Source organism: Lygodium microphyllum, chromosome 9 (genome assembly GCF_053477565.2).
Source record: "Lygodium microphyllum isolate KBCC chromosome 9, Lygodium_microphyllum_v1.1.10, whole genome shotgun sequence".
Lineage (NCBI taxonomy): Eukaryota > Viridiplantae > Streptophyta > Polypodiopsida > Schizaeales > Lygodiaceae > Lygodium > Lygodium microphyllum.
Genome location: NC_141143.1, coordinates 152666377 through 152689766, shown reverse-complemented (window position 1 = coordinate 152689766; position 23390 = coordinate 152666377). Strand labels below are relative to the sequence as shown.

Below are 23390 nucleotides of genomic sequence, written 5' to 3'. Positions count from 1 at the left end.
ATATCCCTATTTTTTAGGACTAGGATTTTTAGGCTAATTCGAGGCTCCTAAAATTTAGGGACCTCTTAAAATTTAGGGACCCCCCCCCAATATGGGTGTCATATGAAAGCTTTTTCCGTGTATATTGCAAAAACGGTATCGGAATCTTCATGTGACTTTCCTATGCAAAGAAATGTGCATTTCAAGCTTTCAGTTCACATATGCATATTATACAAGCATTTCATGATCATGCCATCTTGTTGATTGTAACTGTCTGTTCTGGCGGATCTAGTCCACACTTCAAGGCATCAATCCTTTTTGTGTGTGAGTCTAACCTTGATATGCGTGAGTTCTAGTCACAGGCGCCCAATCGGGCCATATAGGTGGAAGTGTGAACTATCTTTTCTTTAACCCATCGTGTGGGTCCACCATAACTTGTGACCACTCATCAGTGGCCAGCTCCAATGCACTTTTCTTTATATCTAATTAGTGCAAAGGAAACAAATTTAATAAATCATTATATAAACAAATTAATGAAAAATGATACAAATTCTGTTTCTATAGAGTTGTGACAGTCCTTTGGCTTTTATTCAGCTGTCCTCAGCTGAAAAGCTTCTTGATATGGCTGAAGAATGTCTGGGTAATCCTTCATGAATTTTTCATTTACCCACTGTGCATCTATTGTGGGTAGATTCTTGAATTTTAGTAAGAATTTTCGTATCACAAGGCCACTTCTCGTGGTTCGATCCTTGTGAAACAAAATCTGTTCAGGTTCCAAGAGTTGCTATGTTTCTTCAACTTCTGGGGGATCTTCAGTAATGGGTTCCTTTGGTTCTAGTTCTATGTAAGGTTTTAGCAAACTTACATGAAAAGCATTGTGTATTTTCCAATGAGCAGGAAGTTCAAGTTGATAAGAAACTTCATTTATTTTCTCAATCACTTTGAAGGATCCAAAGTATCTACTGGAGAACTTTTAAAAAGATGAATTTTGATCGGAATCTTGTTTGAGTTTGCTTTTATTAAACTTTAGCAAGACATATTGACCTTTTTCAAAAGCCAAAGGTCTTCTTCGTTTATCTGCTTGCTTCTTTTGTCGCTCTTCGGCAACTTTGATAGTGTCTCGAACGTGATCCATTGCTGTTTTTAAATGTAAAGCAAACTCATCCGCAGCAAAAATCTTATCTTTAGTGCGAATAATTAGAGGAATCACTTTACCCTGTACTATTTCATTTGGAGCTTTCCTTGTGGATGAGTGCACTGTATTGTTGTAAGCAAACTCCAATAATGGAAGATATTTCTCCCATTGTGACTTATGTTCACTAACATAAGCTTTCAACATATCCAAAAGAGTGAGATTCATCACCTCTGTTTGGCCGTCAGTTTGAGGATGAAAAGCTGAGGAGAACTTTAAAGTGGTTCCCAAATTCTCAAATAAAGCACGCCAAAAGTTACTTGTGAATTTGGAGTCTCTATTTGAAATGATCTCAGAAGGCATAGCATGTAATCTGAAGATATGTTGAATGAAAAGTCTTGCAGCTTGTGCGGATTTCAATGTTTTATGACATGGAATAAAATGTGATTGCTTGCTGAATCGATCAATTATGACCCAAATCATATCATGACCTTGAGGTGTTCTTGGAATACCTGAGATGAAATCCATTGTGATAGATTCCCATGGATCTTTGGGCATTGGAAGAGGTTGCAACAATCTTGGAGTCTTCTACCTATCATACTTGGATTTTTGGCATACTAGACAAACCTCAATGAAGTTATGTGTGGAGTCTTTTACCTATCATACTTGGATTTTTGGCATACTAGACAAACCTCAATGAAGTTATGTATATCTCTTCGTAATGTTGGCCAATAAAAGTAGCGCTCAATTGCACTTAGAGTGGCTGCCCTCCCTCTGTGCCCTGCATAAGGGGGTTCATGACTTTCTTTAAGCACCTTTTGTCGAACAGGAAGAGTGACACAAAGGCGATTGTTCATGAGAAGGTAACCGTCTTTGATGGAATAATCTGGATGAGAACCTCCTTGCTGTAAATTTGACCAAATTGCTGCAAAATCAGTATCTTCATCATAAGTATTCTTTATCGTTTGAAAATCTTCATGATGAGCCACTGTAATAGTTGCAATGCGAGGCACTCTAGAAAGTGCATCAGCAACTACATTTTGTTTCCTTGGAGTGTACATAATTTGAAAATGAAACATAGACAATAAATTTTCCCATCTTGGATGTTTCTCTTGCAAATGCTTTTGAGTCTTGAAATACTTCAAACTCTGATGATCAGTTTTAATGAGGAATTCATTGCCTAAAAGATAATGTTTCCATATCTTCAAAGCATGAACCACTACTAAGAGCTCCTTTTCATATATGTCATACCTTTTCTCCACATCATTTAGACGGCGGTTTTCAAAGGCCGTGTGGCCTTCTTGATTTAGCACTGCACCAATACAATCACCGCAAGCATCTGCTTCCATCACAAATGGTTTTACCAAATCTGGAATGATAAAAACAGGTCCAGAAGTAAGAGTTGTTTTCAGCCTTGTGAAGGCTGCCTTTTCTTTTTCCTTTCATTGGAAAGAGATCTTCTTCTTTGTAAGGTCATGAAGTGGAGAAGCCATATGTGGAAAATGCTTGATGAAGCGGCGGTAATAAGAGCATAAGCCAAGAAACGATCGCACCTCATGTACATCATGAAGACGAGACCATTCTTGGATTATCTTGATCTTTTCAGGATCCATCTGAATCCCTTCAGAAGAGATGATATGTCCAAGGTAATTTATTTTATGCATGAAAAATTCACTCTTTTTACCATTTACCAAGAGTTGATTTTGTTGTAGTAATTGTAGAACAATCTCCAAGTGCTGATGATGCTCCTCTTCATTCTTGCTAAAGACAAGAATATCATCAAAGAAAGTACCGATATATTGTCGATGCTCTCTAAAGATGCGCTCCATTCGATTAAAGGTGGCTAGTGCATTGGTTAATCCGAAAGGACCCACCAATAATTCATAAAGACCGTATGAAGTACAGAAAGCAGTTTTGTGTACATCTTGTGGTATTACCCTAATTTGATGATAACCACTCTTTAGATCAATGAGGCTGAAAACCTTTGAGCCTCCTAGACGATCCAAAATGTTATCAATTCTGGGAATAGGAAACCAATTCTTCATAGTGATTTTGTTGAGGGCTCGATAATCAATGCAGATCCTGAATGTGCCATCTTTCTTTTGAATAAGAAGAACCGGTGAACAAAATGGTGAGCTACTTGACCTAATTAGCCCACGGTTGAGTAGGTCTTCGACTTGCTTTCTGATTTCTTCTTGTTGAGGACGGCTCATACGGTATGATGCTATATTAGGAGGAGAACTGCCCGGAATAATATCAATATGATGGTCTTCTGGCCTTTCTGGGGGAAGTTGATAAGGAAGATCTTCCGAAAACAATCTTTATACTTTTCCAAGAGCTGAAGTCGCTCTTGGTTTTCAGCATTCATATTATCTTTTACATCAGTGACATAAAGCAAACAACATTGAACACAATCCTTAATTGCTCTAGAGACTTGCATATGGCTTACCATAGGTATGGTGTCTTCAGAAACTCCAGCTTGGATCTCGTACTTCTTGCCTTTGTTGGTGAGTTCTACCTTCTTTTTCTGAGAGAAGATGGTTGAATCTACTCTATGATTCCAGGGCATGCCAAGAATCACATCACAACCATCAAGGTCTCTGATACAGAAGGTATCTTCGTTATTGTAGCCTTGAATTTGAAATTTGAGCTTGCCAATGTAGGGTGTCACAGTCTTCACTGTGTCACATTCATCGGCATTTAAAGCTTGGCGAACTTCTGCTAGAGTGTCCATCTCTTCATTCTTTAATCCAAGCTCTTTAGCTATTTGCAAGGAAATGACATTTTCATTCGCCCCAAGATCTATCAAGAATAGTGCTTGCTTACCTTGCAACTGTCCCCAAGCTTTTAATAATTTGCGCATCTCTGGAGTGTGAGTTGTGTTTGCAACTACATCACTGATGCATTGATTTTCACTGGTGACTTAGGCTTGTTGTCAGAAACCTTGCTTTGTTCTTTGTTTGGACATTGCTTCGCTATGTGGCCTGTTTGTCCACATTTAAAGCACTTTCCTTCTTTCATGAAGCGCTGCTTTTCTTCTTCGGAAAGTTGCTTTGCTTGTGGGTATAGATTGGAGCGAAATTGAGAAGCATTAGGAGGTGCATAGGGCTTCATCTTCTTTTGATTTGATGGCTGCTTTTGCCGCTATTTTTGTCCTTCATTTGGGATTGAATACTCCTCATCATCAGCTACTCTCTTCTTATCATTCTTTTGGAATGATTTGTTGCCATTGTGCTCCATTTCCCATGTCTCAGCATGGTCAACGAGTTCCCTGAGACTAGAACAATGATAATGATTAAGAGTAGTACGAAGTTTAAAATGCAAACCTCCTTGAAACTTCCTAAGCTTTTCCGAACTGCTGATCTTCTTGAAATGTTAGACCTTCAAAAGTAGCTTCCAAAATCTCTTGGTATAGTCACCAAGTGACTCATTTTTCCTTTGCCAAAGCCGATGTCATTCTATTTTTACATCTCTTTTGAAATGAACAGGAAGAAATTGGCTTGTATCATGCGAACAAAGGACCGCCATGATTTTGGGGCATCATGATCATATTCCAACCCCGTCTACCAAGTATGGGCTAAGTCGGTCAAATGTAAAGCTGCAAACTTAATCTTTTCTTTTTCTTTATACTTGTCACGACCATACAAAATTTGAAATTGATGAATAAACTTCAGAAGAAGATCAGGATTTCGGGAACCATCATACATACTGAACTTGATCTTCTTTTCAAGTTGAGATAGTGACTTAGTCTTCTTCTTCTTCTTATGCCTTCGTCCATGCCCGGATCTTGAGGTTGAAGATGATGAAGTGCTTGATGGGGATGAAGATGGAGACGAGGGTGAAGAATATCGACGCCTTTGACGATGATGAGGTTTTCCATGAGAAGGGTGCGACTCTTTGTCACTAGAATAGGGTCCATCAGAGTAGGCGCCAGATGACTTTGAAGAAGAGGATGAGCTTTGACGCGATCTCTTTCTTTGTCTTGAAGTAGAATGGGATTACCTCTTAGAAGTAGTTGGACTTCTTGATCGCCTCCTTTCATTGGTATGGCTTTGTCTCCTTGAAGTAGATGGGCTTCTTTCCTTGAATTCTTTGGGATTCTCAACTTTTTCTAGTTTGAGAAGTTGCTCACGAATTTGCTGATTCTCCTCTCTAAGACTTTGAATGGCTTGAAGGATAGCACTCGACTGATCCATTGAGACTCTAAGAAAAATATGCTCAAGCACTCAATGCAAGGGCTGAAAACAAACAAACTTATAATTGCAAGCACTACCAGTGTTGGGGTGAGGACCGAGCCAAAGCTCTAATACCACTGCCCCGAACAACGTAGTATGCTTAACAATTATGATATTCGCTTGTTTTCGAGATTTAATATAAAAGAGAATGAACACTTAAAGTTGAAAATGAAAATTACTCATAAAATTACAGCCATGAAAATGTAAAAGTAATGGAGATAAGATTGAGGGTTGAAGATGGGCAACCCCCCCCTAAAGGAATGTATTTCTGCTCAACCCAAGTCCCTTAGGAAAGAGCTCAACTACAATCAACCTGAGAGTGAGGAGAAGTAATTCTCACTCTCACAAGATCATGCAAAGATGTACAAACACACATGCATTATCTATTATGCAATGATCAGAACTGATTTCTTTACAGTATGAGAGAAGAAAGAGGGGAAATCAGCCTTTCTTCATCGTTGATCAGCAGTACATGGATAGGGCTTGCTTCTTGTTGCTAAAATGGAAGAAAGAGCTTGAGAAGGAGGTGCTGTAATGAATTTACAGGCTTGCTGTCCTGTAAAACAACAGTGATAGAAGAGGGAATATGGAGGAATATAATAATGGAGAAGTGGGGGATGATGATGAGGATGGATGGGGCCAGTTTCTGGCTATCTGTGGGTGTTGTACATGAGTTTACAGCAAAGAAAAATGATATTGAATGAAGAAAAACGAGCTCTTATTTATAGGAGAGGGAAGAGCTAGTACAAAAGGGGAAAGCGGAGTAGCACAAGACAAGTGTCCAGCCACATGTCATGAGATGTGACAAGTGGTGGGACACTTGGAAAACTTGTGTGACAAGTGTCTTGACACTTGTCTCTTCTCTATGGTCTTCCTTTTTGGGCTGAATACTGCCAAGAATAGAAACAACTAAATTTAGTAAGCACAGTCAGAGTACAGAATTTACTATTTTTAGAATGGCATCCCTATTTTTTAGGACTAGCATTTTTAGGCTAATTCGAGGCTCCTAAAATTTAGGGGCCTCCTAAAATTTAGAGACTCTCCCAATATGGGTGTCTTGTGAAAGCTTTTTCCGTGTACATTGCAAAAACGGTATCAGAATCTTCATGTGACTTTCTTATGCAAAGAAATGTGCGTTTCAAGCTTTCAGCCCACACATGCACATTATACAAGCATTTCATGATCATGCCATCTTGTTGATTGTAACTGTCTGTTCTGGCGGATCTAGCCCACACTTCAAGGCATCAATCCTTTTTGTGTACGAGTCTAACCTTGATATGCGTGAGTTGTGGTCACAGGCGCCCAATCGGGCCATATAGGTGGAAGTGTGAACTATCTTTTCTCTAACCCACCGCGTGGGTCTAGCATAACCTGTGATCACTCATCAGTGGCCAGCTCCAATGCACTTTTCTTTATATCTAATTAGTGCAAAGGAAACAAATTTAATTAATCATTATATAAACAAATTAATAAAAAAAGATACAAATTCTGTTTCTATAGAGTTGTGACATTCTCCAATCCATTCTTTGGAGATTTCAGCATTTCTCAGCCATTTTGAGCAAACATCAACTAAATTTGGTGGACAGCGAACATATCTCTACTGTAAAACCTAAATTTCTACAGAAATTAGGATTTGACAGTCAATTTGAGACCTATGCTAATTGGTGAAGAAAATCAAGGGGCAATTTGTTCGAATTGATTGCTGATTGTTGCTATCGCAAAGAGGCTTTTTGGAACAACAAAGGAGATTGTGAATCTTAACTTATATTCATTTCATTAGCAATCAAGGTAAAGAAATACCGAAAGGGGTGCTAGTTTTGGAGCCAACAGGGTGTCCAATGTCCGAGATTATCAAGGTAATTTGTGCATTTTAAGTTATGTTCATTTGTTGATTGTTGTAATTTAGTGCTTAATCAGGGAATTACAACCCTTTCCAAGAAGGAAGACTGGTTTCAGTTGCTTCTTACAACTTAGCACAAATAGAAAAAACAGAAGAAGAAGATGTACTTGTTGATTGACGTGAGCACTAAGTACGAGTAACTATTGAGTAATAACTATCAACATCAATGAACAATCATGATATCATCATGTGTATGTGACATGTGTAATGCCACGGATGATTGCAAACTAGTGACTAGCAATTGTAATGCTAAACTAACTCTTGAATCGTGAGGTATCATGAGTCTAATCTCTAGAGTCCATGATTCATAACTCGTCCGAATTCTAAGAATCCGCGCATTATCTTCTTATCCAACTCTGAGGACCCTTGTATTCGTTGATTGGATTAACGTGTCTCTAAAACAGATGTGGTGCCATGGTAAGGTAATGCAAAATACGAAATTGTAAAGTTAAGAAGTTTAAAGAAAAAGGAGGAGGAGGAGGAGGGTGAAAGAACGAGAAGAACTTAGAAAAAAGAGAAGGAAGGAGAAGAACCTAGAAGGAGTGAAGAAAAAGAAGAAGAAAAGGAAGGAAGGAGGAGGAGAAGGAGGAGGAGGAGTCGTTGTCGTCGAGAGTTGTAGGAGGTAATGTGCTTCAGCAAGAGGAGGAGACGATTGCACAGAAGACCACAATGAAACTGAAAATGGTTTGTCCATCCGCTGCAGGGTGTAGAAATTCAGCTTTTTGTGGTGATGTGCGAGAGGATGCATTTGCAAAAATTCAGCTTGAGGTTGAGGAGTCGGATGAGATCTTGGTACCTGAGCAAATTTTGGCACGTAAGGAAAGAAAGATTAGAGGTAAAGTTTTCAGTAGATACTTGGTGAAGTTTTATAACTATTCATCAATAGATGCAAAATGAATGGAAGAGGATGACTTGGCAGACCAGCCTTAGTTGTTGCAACTTTGCTTAGATGCCTTTTAGTTAGAGCCGACTTTGGATTGGGCTTAGTCAGGTTCAGTAGAACAAGGGTTTGGAGCATTGCCTTATGCTCAAGGGAGAGGTAGCACTTCCACTCTGCCAGCTATGGATAACTTTTGTATGTAGTGAATCTTGGATGTATTCATCATACATCCAAGGTACTGTGTTGACAGTATGTTTGCCACGAGGTCACTACTTGGTGTACTAGTCAATATGAGATACATATAGATGAGTATGAGTTTCACCCAAGCATTGAAACTATACTTTTGCATTAGTTTATGATTAGTTTGGCATGAGTTTTTGCCTCAGTTTTGAGACAAAATTCTGATCAGTTTTAGCTTCAGTTTTCGATGAGTTTTGAAGATAGTATATAGTTTCTTTTGGGATGAGTTTTGCATCACTTATTGGTCAATTTTTACAATCAGTTTGGGATTACATTTGTAGCAGTTTGTGTGATTAGTTTTCAGATCAACAAGAGGTCAGTTTATGATTAGATTATGCTCAGTTTTCAATGGTTTACAGCTAGCTCCATACCTAGCAGTATGTTAGTGAATGCTGTTGATATTTTCAGCCATGGTTTTTATTTTCTATGGTTGATAGTTAGAACAATTGAGAAACATGAGTAATGGATGCATCCAATGTGTTTCTAGCAACAATTTTTGATTGTTTCTCAGTTTTGTTTGATGTTTATGCTGGGTGGAAATTTTCAGCAGGTTTGGGATATATGGCATGCTTAGACTAAAGTGGTAATGTTGTGATTGTGATGCCTTATGGAAATTCTAGTATAGTATGCTTTTGCTTTGACACTATGTAGTGCAATCGAGGATGATTGCAGGGATTTTAAGGGGGAGGTTTGTCATGGGGATGTAAAAAATTGAGATGCTTTAATCTTGTTGGTAATATTTGATTAAGTTGCTAATCAAATGTGCAAGATTGTTTAGGACATATATGCACGTGGTAGTTATTTTATGTTAACAGGCCAATGACCTTGAGGATGCAATGGGTATTAAAGGCAAAAGTTGTGATAAGTCATGCTAGCTAGACTTTAGTGGTTAGTTGGTGTTAGTTTTGACCTTAGGATAGTTGTTTGGCTAATAAGTGTCAGTGGTGATACTAGAGACTAGCATTAATTAATGCCAATCTAAGGGTCAATAGAAGTTGGAAACCACTCTAGGTTGCAAATGGCCCAGCTTATTTTAATTATGGATGGATGCATTTAATTTTGGGCAAGGTCAAAAGGGTTGGAATTCATTTTTCAAATTATTTAATTGTGAAATTAATCTAATGGTAGGATAATGCTGAAAATTGGGTTTACAAGGTTTCCACTTGGCAAAAATACCTATCCAATTTGAGAAAACGTTTTTAGGACTTGGTCTCAGCTATTCAAATGAGTTTCTTTAGTTGGAGGAGATAGAGAAGGCTATTGGTCCATTTTTTGAGCAAAAAATAGCAGATCAAAATAGGTGATAGCCATTTGGAGCCATCAGCAGGCATGTCATAGCAGGAGAAGGCCCATTAGGGGCTAGCGACATCATCAGTTGGTTGGCGAGAGCATTCTGATGCTCCTAAGTTGGAAGCAAGTGCATTTCTTGCTGCTTAAAATAGGCAATAGGCGCGTTGGAGGTTTTCTCTACGAGAAATCTATGAATTTTCTCTCTTTGGCATTCTCTCACCTCTTTAGTCAATTCTCAAGAGATTTTAGCTTATCTTTGCCATTTGGAGTAGATCTCAACTAGATCTGGTTGAGAGGAGAGGAAATTTTGATGTAAACTCTAAAATTTTGTAGAAATTAGGGTTTAGGAGTCACCTCAGGACCGATGCCATTAGTAAAAGGTATCGTACAATGAAATCAACACTTGAAATTTGTAGAATTATTGGGGAACTCAGATACCAACCCATTCATTCTAAATTTGGGGCAGCATTTGGCTAGTTGGGGTCCAATTAGAGCAAGTCTTGGGTAAAAATGAAGGGGCAAATTGCTTGATTTGTTTGCTAATTGTTGGAACAAGAAGGGCTTTTTGATCGGCCAAGAAGATTGTGGAATCTTAGCTTGTGCCCAATCTATAAGTCAATAAAGTTAGAGAAATACCAAAAGGAGTGTTAGTTTTAGGGCCAACAAGGTATCTAATTGTCCAAGAGTTTTAAGGTAAATTGTGCAATTTCAGTTTATGTTTATTTATTGATTACTATAATTACGTACTTGATTAGGAAATTACCACCCTATTGGAGAAGGAAGGCTAGTTGCATCCACCATATGCACAACATCTTACTTTAAGACAATCTACTTTGGAAGAGTTTATGCTAGCTATTTCCTTGTCTTTACCTTGTCACGCTTGCCTTTCCTTGCCCTGCATAGATTTTGATTATGGAGAACATTTTATTTTCCCTATTAGTATCATTAAAAACCATGAAAAAATGAACGAGAAAACGGAAAATGTGAGACCCTTCAAATAGGGCTCTTAGGAAGAAGATATCTATTATCTTTGTAGTCTTGGTTCTTGGGCGGTTGGCATGCACCCATTGATGAATGCCTTGGTTGCTTTGGGGTGGGACCTTTCAGCTATGACAAGAGGGTGGAGGCATGACTTACACCCCATCTCGGGTGTAATTCTTTTTTGGGCATGCGAGAGGGTATTGAACCACTAATATTGGGGTTTTTATGATACATTATTACCTAATTCAATCTCCTTAAAATAGCCCCAAAAAGCAATTAACCCAAAATTACGAAAAATAAATGGCTTTATGTAACTAATCTTTTGTACACCAATTGCTACCAAGACATATTGGCTTAGCAATTCATATTAATTTGATGCTCATGTACTTTGAAACGCGATTTGTATTATTTGAGTTTTTCAAAATATGATTAAATATTCATCTTTCTATTTAAGGGTGGTAAATGGCCAAAACGCTCTATAATTTTACTTGGGTTGTCATTGACGAGATGTCTAAGAGCAATTAAAAGTTTAGTTGGGCGATCAAATCAACAGGAAAGCTTAGATGACTAAGTCTTTTACACTCAAACAGTCACATTGACTAGAAGCCTATATAATGAGCGGTTTCAGAAAGTGAAACGAGATGCTCATGATTAAAGAAACAAACCATAAACTAGTGAATCTGCTTTGCCCTCTCCACTACTTTGTTTGGATTCAGGTATTGGCACCCTGTTGCATTGGTTCATCTTCTATGTTACCACCATCTTTCTTAGCTGTCTTTTCAGCTAGTGCTGCTGCTCAGTCTCCTGCAAGCCATGATTTGGTTTTAGCCCACTCTCCATTGACAACCATCACAGCCTAGAGCTGTCTTCTGGGCCTTTGGAATTGCGTTTCTTGGCTTTGCATGATCCTATATCATTTGGCATCAAACATTGGTGGTTTGCTGCACTCTAGGATCTGTTGGAGTACATTGCGCTTCATCCTTTAGCCCACTCCCATGATAGAGAATGTTTGTTGGACAGCCATTTGATCCTTAGGAATCCGTTCTACCATGCCTTGCATACTTGGTTTGTTCATTGAGTTGTCTCAGCATTCTTCATTCATTCTCCTGCTTCTTGATTTGCATTTTGGTCTAAGTTCATTAGTTAGTCATTTTCATACACTGTTGTCTCTGCAAACCCTAGTGTATCCTTACAGCTCTCTCTCACTACTTCAATCTCTCCTTTTTGGGCCAGATGTGGGCTATCTATTAATAGGGCTGACTATTCATTATCTCACATGGCATACTCTTACCAAGAATTATGTACCTCGAGTTGGCGGACCATCTATCTAGACTGGTGTACTGGCGCTGAAAATTCTAAACTGACTGAGAAGAAACTGCTGTGTACTACTTGTACCTATCCAGTCGGAAGTCCCAAGATTTAAACTGTCCTTGGCACTAGTGTGCAATCACATTCCCACAATCCAAGGTGTAATGGGCGAATCTTGGAGATAAAGGCCAAGGATTGTGTGATGTATTGAGTAGCCAAAAATAGTTTCATCATCTCACGTCTATGCTAGATCTGCTAAGTCATTGGCATTACTAAATCTAATAACACCATTTCTGTGGGTGTGGGTTGGGACTAATGAACAAGTGGAATATTCGGTCAGCTTGGTATTGGGAAACGGGAGTGAGATAGGGACGAATAAAGGCTTGTTTTTGCAGACAACTTTTCCGAATTTAGTAGTTTTTGCAGAAACCAGAAAACTACTTTGGTTCATCGAAAACATTGTGGTGATTCAACTGAGCTGAAATGAAAATCAGAAATTGATTGCTATTTTGGTCAAGGTGGAATCTGTACTTATGTACAGAATCTATTCTCACGTGGATGTGTATGGTACTTGCATCAGTAACTGTAGATCTAAGTGACTGTATGCTTCCTTCACCTGATGATGAGGGCAATATCTTAGTGGTTGGAGGCATGCTCTCTTGATCTGATACATCATGATCATCATCTGATGAGATTGAGGAAGGAATACATGGAGCACTTAGCTCTAAACATTTGAGTCTTGAGTCTCTTTGACATTCTGTTCAGACATGCTAGACTTTAGTTGTTCATTAATGTACTTTTTGTTTTGTCACTTGTGGTTGAGGCTTGTGAGACATAGGTGAGGGTCCATGCGAGTTTATGTCATACTAATATTTTTGCATTTTCAGCTGCTCTAGAGTTCAATGTTACAGTGTTCGACATATGTTTTTAAGAGTCGATTTCGTTATGGCATTAAGGATCATATAATGTAGCATTATTCAAGCTTATGTTGCTTGTACTGGAAATATTGTATAAATTAAGTTAGTATCATGTATGTTATGAATTTAATGTAGCTTAAAACACATACGGTTCAGTGCTGCATACCTAATGTACCAAACATGTAACTAAACACCATGTACCTTTCCACCTAGATTTGGTTCCTTTTCTTGGGCAAAATTGTACATATCTCACATTGGCTCAAGAATTTGTTTAATACAGTGTCTCAGTTATTTTCTGTCAATTGATGTAGCACACAATCTGCAAACAGAACAGTGAAGACTTTTGTGTGCTTTTTAATAGTAGGTTATATTTCAACAGGATACAACCTAATTTTGTGTTGGGATTGCAGTACTATGGTCCGGAGATTATTGCAAAGGAGTTGAATATGGATGCCAGCCATCCAGACGTGGATTGTGTCTACTTGGCTTTGTACAAGAGCTTTGTTGAGGTATTTACTATTGGTTTCTGCTGTTGCTAGTTGTTTGGCTTGGAACTGCCTGCCATTCAAGGCATTGCATGTTTACTTGCTCATTATTTGTATCCTCTTATGGTAATGTTTGAGATGTCTTAAAATCCAAGGAAATGACGTTCTTTTGCATGGCCTGATCAAGGGCCAAGAAATCATAAGTACCATGGTAAGAAAGATCAAGAAAACAAAAATATACATGTGTATGTGCACACACGTACACACAAATATATAGAGGCTAGCTTTTGATTCTCAGTAGACTTCATCAATAGCGTTTGTCATGGATTTGTAATGTACGTTCTAGATCTGTTCATCATCTGCTTGCATCTCTCTCTCTCTCTGTGAGCGAGGATCTTATAGAAAGCTAGCATTAGAGGAGATGGGGCTCAATAGGGCATCATAGGACACCGTAGAGTGCATAAACTATGCAAACCATCTCTTGGCTCTAGGAGGTGCACATGGACTATCATAATGGCCTGGCTAAATGGCTAGGATTGGATGCTTTCACATGCTTTCCACATAAGCATGCGCCTAGAGGAGGCCCCTCTACAAGAGGATCCTTACCTCTCATCATAGATATAGAGTCTTTTACCATCTCCCCATGTCCCATTGCAATAGCTGCAGATCACGCCTACCTCCATTTCAACATCACTTGCTGATATGACCCACGGACCACCATGGAGATGTTCTCAGCGATTCCCATGTCTCATTTTAGCAGAGAGACAGCAAGTGCCTACTCAGACCACTTGTATTGGGTCTTGTAGGGCGTGGATCCATACATATCCTTGGGAAGTTCATGACACAGCTTGCTTCCACAGTCCATACCTTGGCCACCATGTATTTTCCTTAATGCCCCACCTCACTCCACCTTTTCTCACCCCTCCAAGCAAGAATGACCCACAATATAGCCGGTACGATGAGGAATGCTGAGAAATGTGTGCTCGCCTCTAGTAGGGGGAGGCACGGGGGAAATGTACACATTGCTAGACATGCGCGAGCTTTCGTGGCCTAGTGCAAAGGAAGAAGACATACTTGGCAAATTTATAGAGCATGAGCTTTATTAGCCATTCTTGGGGCAAGACTACAAGGTGGCATGGAAGGAATTTCAAGAGCCCAAAGCTTGTAGACCTCACCCTGCTAGGTGCCTGGACAGCGTCCTCTCCCTTGACCGCTAGAGAGCATACCCATCTCCTCCACCTTCTTTATCATAGCTACGGTTCAAATGCTATCAACAAACTCCAAAATGGTTAAGCATAAGACCATGATGGATTGGTAGCAGAGCACCTCTAATATGCTAGATATGTGTTGTCCACTTCTAGCCCACGTATTCAATAGTGCCCTTTGTGAAGGCTTCCTTGCTAGTTGGCTAGCTAATACTATATTACCAATCTTGAACGTTGGAGATCCTATGGTTCCCACTAACTATAGAGCCATCATGGTTGGCCATGTGGTAGCCAAGTTTTATGGATCCGTACTAGAGCATGAGTTGAGCAAATGGGTAGAGATGTACCAAAATGGGGCATGTGGACATGTAAGGTTCAAGAGAGGGTATTCCACACTTGACCATGTCCTCACTATTCAATCAATCATTGAGGAGGGTAGAGCACAAGGGAGATGGATCTATTGTTGATTTGGGGACTTTCACAAAGCTTTTGATACAATGCCACCAGCGATGCTCATGTAGATGCTACAGGAGTTGGGGATCTTTTCTGAGGTGCAGTGGGGTGTCTTAGCATTGTATTAGTTAGTCACTTGCAATCCCTACAGCACTCCCACTCTCTCGCACACACTTTTTTTTCAGTTGGGGGGTAAGAACTGACATACTTTTACATGTCAAGGTTCAATATACAAAGGGTTGAGCACTACTCAATAGTGCAGCTAACAAGTATCAAAAGCATGCATAAAAAGATCTAACCCAGAATGATCCAATCCTTCAGTGGCTATTCTATTAGAGAGAGATTGGTACACAAATCTTCATAAGGCTAGCCATCCATAATAACATGTTTGAATGTCACCAAATAGTGGAGTTTCCAAATAATTCATAATGGCCAAAAGCGAAAATAGGTGGCATGGGGCTTCAATTTGGATGGAAACACATCAAAAGCAAAATTTTTTGGCCAAATCTTGAATGTTGGAAGCCAAGCATGAAAAAATCAGATATTCATTGAATAAGGTCTTGAGAATGATGACAAGTCCAAAAACTATGTAGAGAGGACTCTTGGGCTGCTACACATTTATGAGGTATTGAGAGCAATCTTACAAGCTACAAGCAACGAGCTTGAATCAACAGCTACAATCATATATATCTCCAAGAGAAAAAGGTGCTCTTTAAGAGGTAATTTGCTATGCCATCTTTTTGAGAAGTGGAGAGGCCATTACAACAAAAATTCTGTATGATGCAAAAGTGCATCTGCATGCTAAAAAACACAGGGTCGAGGATGTAACAGTAAAAGCATTTGCTTAGCATTTATTTAAATTTTATGAATATGATATCTTCACCATTGTATGGAATGCTCTAATCTCCAAGCCTATTTTCAACATTCAACTCATGTACTGAGCTTGAGGAAAAGGCATAACATTTACTCACACAGCTTGAGGAAAAGACATAAGATTTCCATCATGTGTGAATACATCTGCTACTTTGGATAATCCTTCCCTAGCCAAGAAGTAAGCTTGTTATGGTTCAACAAGACCACGGACAGCTAAATGCTTTACTCTAATGCAGGTTCTCTTGATGAAAGGAATTTCCTGTTGCATAAAATCTATTAGTCCATTTAATGTGAGAAATAATTTCTTTCTAGGAAGCAATAAATGCATTTGCAAATTGACATGTCAAAAGCCTTGAGAACACCCTAGAATCCGACCCTCTACCATTAGAATCTAATTTTTGAGTGCATTTGTACAAGGAGTGGACAAAAAAGCCATTATCTTAAAGTGAATAGTACAATCCATTGTTATGGTTTATATTCAATTCTTCTTACCGATTTGATGTGGTCTAAATCTGAAATTGATTCCTTCATGTTGATATCCATGGAATTCATATGGAAAACTAAGAGGCACCGAAAAGGAGTCAGATTACTGGCTGTTTAGAAGGTCTGCTATTTAAATCCCATGATGGGTCAATTGCTTTGGACATCCATCTTCATGTGTTGGCTTGTAAATTTTCCTTATTACAAGGTGTATTGCATAGTAAGTATATGCATATGATGCATGGATGCTTGTGTACAACCATCCTTTGCATGATCTTGTGAGAGTGAGAAATACTTCTCCTCACTCTCGAGTCTCAAGTTTATTGTAACTGAGCTCATCCCTAAGGGACCTTGGGTTGAGCATAAATACATTCCCTAGGGGGGTTTGTCCATCTTCAACCCTCAATCTATTTCCATTCTTTTATGCATCCATGGTTGTAATTTTTTAAATAATTATCATATTCAGCTTCAAGTAATTGTTCCTTCTATTTTTGCAGACTTAACTATTGCAAGCATATGATGTTGTATGGGATGTTTACAAAATATTTAGCCAAAAACAAGTAATTGGAAGGACCAAAGAACTAGGGATGTGATACATTGTAGGACTAATATGACATGTTGTTGGGGGAAAAACAAAGGATGAATATTGTCACATAATATCTCTCATGGGTCTATCCAACATGGATAAGCTAAAGTGTTGAGGTATGGTTGCTTGATGGTGTGAGAGTATCGTGAGTATTCTTTAGTGGTCTATCAAGTAGGGATGTAGATTGGTGGCCATGTGTGGCGCGCACGCGCGCGCGCGCACACACACACATACACATACACATATACACACACACACACTCTCTCTCTCTCTCTCTCTCTCTCTCTAGATTTGTCTAAGGTGAGTCTGTGTGGTGGAACCATAGGTTGATCTAGAGTGCGCTTTGAAGTGTCAGATGTAGCTACAACTTTGAAAATGTTCGTAAGGATGTGCTACTATGTATGCCTAAGGTGCCTCCCTCAAGATATTAGGAGTTGCTCACTATGTTGGTGGTAGGTGCAGTTGTAAGAGGAAGAGTCCAAGGCATCATTGACTTGAAAAATCCATCACCCTAGATATAGTGGTTCAAATTCTCTTGGAATAAGTAGTCCAATAGCAGCACCCCTTGGGGTATTTCTTTATCTTTTATTGCAAATGGATGGAATGCATTGAGATTCTTTCATCTCCTCCACTTTCCAAGTGTCTCTTGCTATCATAAATGACTAGCAAGCCTTTAAACCAATTTGCCCCTTGGTTTACTTGGGGATTGGAATTTGGCCTTCAATTTTGCTCTTTGGTTGACAAATTTAACCCCAAATGTCTGTTGGTTGAATGGCCACTTGAATCTCTTAGGATTGCCCCTATTTCAGTGATTGGAATTTAAGTCTTTAGGCCTTCAATTTTTGAGCACGCTTATTGAGGTGGTTGTCAAACCCTACGTTTTGTTGTAAATTAGGGTTTACAACAAAGATTCATCAAACTCTTCACCTCCAATAGCCGATTTTTTGGGAAATTGCTGAGGAAGGATAAGAATAGGTTCCAGGATAAGAGAAAATGTTGAGGGGAGAGATAAAGCAAGAAAATGAAAGAAATCAATTGCTGCCTTTTCTTGACATCCATGAAAGCTGTCTCCATTGGTGGAACACACTGAATATGATGTTTGGCTGAAAGAGCCCTCAAACAGTTGTCATCTACTAATGTAGTCTCTTTTGGGCATGCCACCGGCTTGTGGAGGGTCTCCTATTGGCTGGAAATGGCCTGTCAACTCTTGCAAGAGCAATGGCAGCCTCCTCTCTCTCTCTTTTTTTTTTCGTAAAAGCCTCCTCTCTCTCTTTTTTTTTTTCGTAAAAGCCTCCCCTCTCTCTCTCTCTCTCTCAGCTTGCACGAGGTTGTAATGACCCTCTCTCAGCCTCCCAAAACGTTTTTTTCATTGGCACGGGAAAGTTTGGTCAAGTGGCAACATTCCAAAACAATTTTCAGGTTTATTAAATTATTTTTCAGAATATTAATTTTGAAAATTAATTTAATAATATTTTATGGCTCAGAAAAATAATTTGGCTAGTCAAGAATTAAGTTGGCTAGGCCAATTTATCACACAAGTGATCCTAAGCACCGATTAGCCTAGAAATGATATTAATTAATTAATTAATGCCAAAGTGTCACCATTGACACTTAGGGCTAATTAAATGGTCTAGGCCAAATTGTGACACTAGGTACCACCTAATACCTGTCCAACATAACTTGTTACGACTTTGCCTTTGGCATTATTGATACCTTGGGGTCCTAGGTCCCACCATGTGAAATAACTAACCTGCACCTCACGCGCAAGTCATTAGTCGAGGGTATTGGAAGTGGTCGTTTTCTTAGGTCATGGGCAGCTTCTTTCAAGTTTTGTTTGACGTACTTCTTGTAGGTTGTCTCACCATTTGGTGTGTCAAAGGAGGGTGTTTGGCCACATTCATATACTTAGATATTCTTGGTGTGAATGGAGGGAGCATGTAGTGTGTGAGTTGGCACTATTGTTTGTTTGTATTCCTCTTCTAACGCAAACTCCAAGCGACGTTTCTCTCATACTATTCCCATGTATATACATATGGATGTAGTGATTGGAAAAGAACAGTTGGCTACCCTTAGCTTGATGACACATGGCCATAAGTTGTTTATTTAACACCTCCTTGATCCCTCACACCACACAGCAATAGCCAGTGGTCAAACAAGTGAATACAAACCACCTTGTGCTGGTGCACAAAAAGAAAGAAATGGTTTGTTAACATCTACAAAAGGTCGCAATGACCTAGGCAATGTGAAAAGGTTACATAGTGTCCATGTGGATCATCATGGATGTTCACAAACAAGGAGAATAATAATAAGCTGAGAGATGTATAACTGCAGCATGCCACTGAATCTGGTAAGGCTACATTGCTTCTGAAATGATGCAAGATGTCAACCCCAACTTTCTGTCATCATGTGAGTGGAGAAGGCCACCATAGGATCTTGGGTGTTGGGTTCAACAGATTCATGTAAGCAAGGAGGAAAGATACAAGAGGCTACAGTCAGAGGAATATAGGTTGGCTAGATGGAAATTTTGGAATCAGAGAAAGATCACAAATGGGGAACTGAAATTCTCTGGCCATTGTGTGTTTCCCCCCTTCGAAAGAGAATTTGAAGGCAATCACCACCCAAGGTCAGAGAATTAGGACAGTTGGCTTCCTGACTGCAAAGCTGGCTAGCAGCCAACCAACCAGTCAGCTGATTATCACGAGCTGCTGACTGAAAGCCAAAGTAAAATTGTCAATTGCTCTACTTCCCACTCATCAGACTTGCCTGCCCAGCATGCCTTGCGGCCTGATCATTAGGCCGACCATCTCATATCTGCGTGTCAATATGTGCCTGTGCTACAACAGTGGTTCTTGCCAATTCATTTTTAACACACCTCTAGTGCTCGTCTCCGAAGCCCTTGCATGAAAAGAATACTTTCAACATAATACATTGTATATGTTCATTGTTATTTAAATAATTGTATATGAGTCAAATGGTAAAAAGTTGATACTAGCACAGTACTTAACTTAATTTAGGTCTTTCAACATCTCTGAACGTTATCAGGTTTTGCCATGTGTTTTTTGAGTAGAACTAAGAGTATATGCATGCAGCTTGGCGGTGTCTGTTAAAACATTGGTCCAAGATCATAGGAATGTGTACTGTATACACTTTTCAACATCTGATCAGCGTTCAAGCTGTCTTTTGAAGTCCCTTCATCAATATGTGGTTTAATTACCTGCGTCAAGAAAGAGATCGTGCCTGATATTTCATTGTTTGATTTAAATAGGCAATAGATGCAATTGACAATGGCATCAATCAGTATGATGTTCCTGATCCCCCTAAATATGTTGACAACACCAATTTGTCAGCTCGGGTTGGCAAATTAAATCCTGACTGGATAGAGGAGCAGTCAGTTGAGAAAGAGAATGCTGCTTTTGATCGTGCTATGGAGCTTGCGGGCATGGAATTTTTGGAGGTCAGCATCTTTCATACCTGCGTAACTGGGAAGTTGTTGAAAACTCATCTGTATTCAAAGCTCTTTGCCATTATCCTTTTTCATCAAATTATGGATTGAGTGTCCTTTGCAGGCGCTTAGATATCAAGCAAAGTCATGGTTACCAGCAAGAATTGTGGTATCGGATTGCTTGCTCTCGAGGTTCAATGTTGATAGCAGTGGGGAGGTCATGGTCTTAAAACAGTTTTGTCCGGTAAGACCCATCTTGCAGTGAAGGTGGTCTAGTTGCTATGCTATTCTTCCGGTTGGAATTTAAGTTCCTGAATGGAAGTTGTTACTACTTCCTCCAGATGTTAGCTGAAGCCTTCATTTTGGAAGCTGCAGAAAGAGACTTTTTTTGCACGTGTCCAATGATCTTTGAGGCCACAATGCTTTCCAAGTTTTGATGTTTGATTTGGTGTTTTTTACAGTGGAAACTACATCTATTTGAACTGGAAGAAGAGTTAAAAGTTAATCCAGGCATCAAGTATGTTCTGTATCAGGTAGGTTTACACACAGACTAACAGTTTTTGTTTTGGTAGACTTGCCTGAAATATAGAGCAACTGATTGCATTAATAAGGGTATGGTTGAGCTGTGTTTTGAACTGGCTGAGGCAAATCTTTTGTACAGCACGACCTTGTCTGTACCTGATGTATGCAAGTCCCTTTCAGTTGTGGATGTGTGTTGACACTGCTGAAACTGTGGATGCATTTAATGTAGTAAGCTCAATATCTACAAGCCAGACCATATCTTTCTTAAAATCTACCTTCTTATTTTAGTATGCCTTTTAGTTGTGGATGTCTCCTAAAATGGGAATTGAGAGTAGAGATTTATAAGCTTGATTGTGCATGGATCTTAATGTCTGTTTCAGTTTTAGGCATTTCTGTCTGATCTTACCAGATCTGAATGTTAGTAGGTTGTGTTAATTAATGGTTAATTCTGGTAGATTGAGTGGTAATCGTGCTGGATCTGTGTTGACACTGCTGAAACTGTGAATGCGTTTCAAGTAGTAAGCTCAATATCTACAAGCCAGACCGTGCCTTTCTTAGAATGTACCACCTTATTTTATTATGCCTTAATCTTTTGGGAAAGCATCTTATTTGTGGATGTCTTTTAAAATGGGAATTGAGAGTACAGATTTATAAGCTCGATTGAGTATTGTTTTTAACATACGTTTCAGCTTGGGCAATTCTTTCTGATCTCACCAGATCTGGATGTCAGTAGGTTGAGGTAATTCTGGTAGATTTGATTGATAATCATGCAATCGCTCCAATGAAGTGTCTGCACAGTTAAAAAACTAAATGAACCCCTCCGTTTAAGAGGTTTACCTGAATTCAATATTATTTTTTCATTGGAGGTAGGCTCTGCCAAAGGACATGCATAGCAGTCAAGATTGATATTTTATACCTCAGAAAAGCGAAAATTGGCCTTCTTAGAGAACTTAAATTGACAGCTGGGGAAATATATTTTGTGAAAGGGACAACTTGCGTAAATTGGAAAAGCTTGCATCTCAACCCCATTGGCACCTTCTTAAAGCTGTGGTCTGAATGCCATAGTAGTGCTGAATTATCTACAGGCCTTTAGTTTTCCTGGTTTTCTTCACTAGCAGTTTGTGTATGAAAGTGTTTCCTTTGCTGCTATGTTAATGTTTTGTAGACCAGTCTTAATATCATTCAAAAGTAGCCAACTTTTTAAAACGAAGTGTCTTCTGTGGTCATATCTGGGCCATCTGGTAACAGCAAGCTACTGCTGTACTGTGCACCAGCCTGCAAATTTGGAACTATAATGCGGTATGTCCAGTCTGTGTTCAGCTTCACTGAATTGAATGCATCATGGGAGTATAAACTGTAAGACCCATTAATTTGACGATCATATTAGTTAAATATAAAAAGGGTGTAAATATTTAACATAATTTTGTTGGTTCTAAAGGTTTCTTGTTCTTCTTTATGCCTCTGCTTTAGTTTCCTATCCTTTTGGATGTTTGCTTGCTAGTCCATTTTAAAATTAGGAAATATAGCAGTTGTGAGTTTGGTATGTGTACAAGCTCTAGATTTTCACTTCAGCTTCTTACAGTAGTGATCGCACAAATGGTGCAGGACGATCGGAGCAAGCAGTGGCGCGTGCAAGCTGTAGCTATTGGGCCAGGAAGATTTGAAAGCAGAAGACCACTTCCAACTCCATGGAGAGGCCTGCGAGATGAGGAATTGTCGAAAAAGAGTGGGATTGATGGTTGTGTTTTTGTACACATGTCTGGGTTTATTGGAGGAAACAAAACATTTGATGGTGCACTGGCGATGGCCAGAAAGGGGCTTGTTCTTGACTAGTAGTCCTTTCCTTCGTTTCAAAAAACGTTTGAAACGTGCATGGAGGTGCCGCATTTTTCCCTTTGAAATCCGAAGAACTCTCAAATATCGTACCACTAACATGTTTGTTCAGGAGGCGCTATACACGCATCTTATCAGCTGTACCATGTGAATGGACGGCCTGAACCTTACCAAATATTACTTTTGGAACGATCAACTCTCAAGATACTAGATCTACATAGACTGCGTATTCATGACATGAATGCAAGAAAATGCTTATTGACTTCACATAATTGTCGGTGTCAATGTTCAATGGCTTTTTTCTTGGGGGCCTTTTTCCATTCGTTCTTAGCATTTTATTAATTGTGATCAAATCTTATCCCCTTACTTGAAGGTGAAATTTTCCTTACTTAATTGTTAAAGCTCAAACTCTCAATTTTACAATATCCTCAAATTTTAAACATACAAAAAGATGCTATTCTTGCAAGATTACACCTTTGAGGGATTTTTGGGTTGGTTTACAAGCCACATATTAGCGACTTGAGTTGGCTACCAATACCATACATTAAATAAATAACACAACAAATAATCACATCTAAGGAATTGAATTTGGAACTTTGGAAGTATAAGCTTTTTAAGCTTAAAACATAGCATCCTACAATAACGTTGC

At 39.1% G+C, this 23390-nt stretch overlaps 1 protein-coding gene across 2 annotated transcripts in view; it reads left to right on the top strand.

Annotated features, from left to right (window-relative positions):
* Positions 1 to 23032, top strand: part of LOC148031727 (Metal-dependent protein hydrolase) — a 41984-nt gene extending 18952 nt beyond the window's left edge. Inside the window, exons 3-8 of one of the 2 annotated variants that reach the window (XM_087685320.1) lie at positions 13273 to 13371; positions 20210 to 20398; positions 20511 to 20630; positions 20848 to 20919; positions 22183 to 22207; positions 22514 to 22629. In XM_087685320.1, coding sequence (XP_087541446.1) covers positions 13273 to 13371; positions 20210 to 20398; positions 20511 to 20630; positions 20848 to 20919; positions 22183 to 22203 — 501 coding nt within the window. In that variant the 3' untranslated portion in view covers positions 22204 to 22207; positions 22514 to 22629. Of the gene's footprint in view, positions 1 to 13272; positions 13372 to 20209; positions 20399 to 20510; positions 20631 to 20847; positions 20920 to 22182; positions 22208 to 22513 lie in introns of both variants that reach the window. The other variant, XM_087685319.1, reaches the window with a different exon arrangement.
* The last annotated feature ends 358 nt before the right edge of the window (positions 23033 to 23390 follow it).